General features: G+C 44.4%; 1 protein-coding gene across 1 annotated transcript in view; it reads left to right on the top strand.

Moving 5' to 3' along the window:
• SARC_04718 (hypothetical protein) overlaps positions 1 to 2220 on the top strand; it is a gene marked incomplete at both ends in the record, with an annotated part of 12408 nt that extends 10188 nt beyond the window's left edge. The window contains 4 exons of the mRNA XM_014301443.1: positions 171 to 383; positions 684 to 760; positions 1324 to 1468; positions 1841 to 2220. Of these exons, the coding sequence (XP_014156918.1) occupies positions 171 to 383; positions 684 to 760; positions 1324 to 1468; positions 1841 to 2220 (815 nt within the window). The remainder of the gene's footprint in view (positions 1 to 170; positions 384 to 683; positions 761 to 1323; positions 1469 to 1840) is intronic.
• Positions 2221 to 3285: the final 1065 nt, after the last annotated feature.

Raw genomic sequence — 3285 nt, 5'->3', positions numbered from 1 at the left:
ATATATATACAGGATATATATATAAATGTGTATGTGCATGTGTATGTATATCTATATGCATATGTATGTTTATATATGATGTGTGGGAATATATATACACATATGCTACTTACATTGAAGTACGACGCAAATATACACTTTCTGACATTTTGCAACCTTCATTACCCCAGCGGTCCCAAATCAGTACGAGGGCTCACCTTTGCCCTCAGAATTGGGTGTGGCTAATATGACTATGGATACCGCTGAGAGCACGTTGCTAAGCAACCAGTACTCCCACCGGTACTCTCCTGACGGCCATCGATTGTTCGACAGACTCGGCCGACCCTGGTTTATAGACATCGATGATGATATTGTGGACACGCGCGGCGAGACAGCTGCTGCTGGTAGGGTTATTTGCATATTTTACACTCGGTGTATGTAGTGTTGTACACACGCAAATGTATATATATATAATAATATACATATATATATATATATATATATGTGTGTGTGTGTGGGTGTGGGTGCGGGTGTGAGTGTGGGTGTGGGTGCGGGTGTGAGTGTGGGTGTGGGTGTGGGTGCGGGTGTGAGTGTGGGTGTGGGTGCGGGTGTGAGTGTGGGTGTGGGTGTGGGTGCGTGCGTGCGTGTGATAATCGAAAATGTTCAATGATTACTCACTTATGATCGCGCTTGTTTTGCATTAGGTGTTCCTGCCTATCTGGATAGTGGCAGCATGTGCCCTAAACTAGACCCAGGAAATAATCTTCAGACTGATGATAAGGTATGTTTATTTACAACATGTGTATTTACGACATTTATATTTTACGACATCGGGGTCAAGCACAACCTATGTGATCGTCCAGAATAACTTGCTCGCTTGTACGCTGATTTGGTTCTTGTTTGTAACAGACATCCCAATATCACACGACGTATACTGTGGTGCAATAATTGTGAATGACTAATTCTGTCAATCCGATTGTCTGTCAGAGTACTCGGTTCTGGTCCACTTTCACTCATACCCATTTAAACTAGATGAGGTGCTGGAGATTAGTGTACAGTAAGTTGGTTTAGTGAAAGGTATTGATGTGTAGACCTAAATTGTTTTTGGTAGGACCGGGTGCACCTATGACAGTGTGTTGGGGCTGTTTGGCCAACTATTCAAACCTGCGGGTATAGGCCTCGTGCTTCGAGAGGTTGTGTTCATTTCTATAGACGTATGTGTATATATACATGATGTACACTTGCCCTTGTCCATATACATATCTCTAGCCTAGACGTGTGTGCATATATACACGTATCTGAGGTATCCTCCATTCACCTCAACAACCAATATCTCACTGCCAGGGACAAGTATATATTGATGCGTATTGGTCTGCCGTCAGCGATCCGAACGGGGACTGGACAATTAACGAGGAATCGGCGGCTGTGATGGCCGGCAATGGGTATACGCCACACACAGGGCCCCAGGGAGAAGCCCTATTTGACAGTGGTGAGTACTATTAGCGAGCTGTGCGGTTGGTTCTGTGTGCATATAAATATGTATATATCTATGTATGCCCAGCGACGTAAGGGTTGTAGGGTTAAGGTTTAGTATGGAGGGTTTGTACGCATTTGTTAGAGTTTTAGGGTTAGTGGTTTTAGGGTTTAGGGTTTTAGGACATCTGTAGATGCCTTGATGTTGAGTTTAGGGTTAGCGGCCAGTGTAACTTCACGCGCACGAACACACAACACACTTGGTATTTTCTGAGTTGTCGTGGGCATGTACAGATTCAGAGTTCATTCTAGGGCTTCAGGACAATACCCCCCCACACACAGTATCTAATTATATCCACCAATCAATTCGTCGTATTCTTCTCCGCAGCGGGTTCCGCCTTGTTTATGAACGCCGGCACCTTTGACGTGATGAACAGCTACGGTACCAAAGCAGCCGCCGGTCAAATCGTCTTCAACGCACACCACCTGCCCGTCAACAAGGTCGAGGGCTCGGACTGGGTGTACAATAACGGGATGCCGGTTTACATCGATGCGTTCTGGGCCGACGTTGTCATGACAACGGATACGCCAGTCATCTCCGAGGCTCGCTTAGCAAAGCTGGAGGCGGCTGGGTTCAAGCCCGTGCGCAGTCAGAGTGGGTTGGCTATGTACAGTGCCAGAGGTGCCCTGCTGCTTGTTGGTGCTGAGGGGGAGGTGTGTATTAGTTCAACCGATGTGTGCACTAATTCCCGGGGAGGGGTGAATTAGTTCAAATAGTACTGGCTGTGAACAGAGTTAGTGTGTGTATGGGTCTTTATCAGCTATGCCAGTGCACATATCCCAATGTGGCCACTTGGACAATTAGTGGATTGGTTTGGTGGGTCGTGAATCAGTTGTGGACTAGTACATATACCACACATGCTCAGTACCCCCTTCACACGTCCACTCGTCTGCCAACAGGTTAGAGACAGAACTGGTACTGAGATCGAGCCCAACTCCTTGGCATTTGACCAGTTCAACGGACCAATCAGAATGCTCGAAAGCGATCTGGTAACCGCAAAGTCGTCCATCACGGGCGAGAAGATGTTCTCGGATGCGTACGGAAATGGTGTGTCGCAAATTATATCTTGTTGCAAATTATATCTGTACTTATGATCTATAGCCACACAAACGCCCACAGTACAACCACACCCCACAGACTATGTGGTATGTTCTTATCTCTCGTATGCATTGACTCTTTCCCAATATATTGACACCTATTGACATGCTTTTAACACGCCCATGACATCTGTTGACATCTTTTTAACACGCCTAGTTTGACCAATAGCGCTGACTGACTTCTCCGACAAACCGAACACGCTGCAGCTCTTCGATCAAGTGTCACTTAAGTATCCGCATGGCATTTTGACACTTATTTTGACACTTATTGACACATTACTGAACACTCCTTCAGAGTTGATTGGGTTGGATGCCAAGCCGAACACACTGAAAGCCTATGATCTGCGAAGTATGGCCAACATTGAGGAAGCACAGACTATAGTCGAGTCGTTCGATTACACACCGGTGAAAAGCCTTGACAACACTCAGGTGTACGACGTGAGGGGTCTGCCTCTGTTCAGCAGCCCTACAGAAGACAGCTACATCAATGTAGTGGGCGAGACTTACCCTGTTGGTAAGTGAGCTTGTGTACGAACATATATATATATATATATATATATATATATATATATATATATATATATATATATATATATATATATATATATATATATATATATATATATATATATATATATATATATATATATATATATATATATATATATATATATA

The sequence above is a fragment of the Sphaeroforma arctica genome, assembly GCF_001186125.1.
Source record: "Sphaeroforma arctica JP610 unplaced genomic scaffold supercont1.276, whole genome shotgun sequence".
Classification (NCBI taxonomy): domain Eukaryota; class Ichthyosporea; order Ichthyophonida; genus Sphaeroforma; species Sphaeroforma arctica.
Note: the sequence above shows the minus strand (reverse complement) of the source record. Positions and strands in the feature narration are given on the sequence as shown.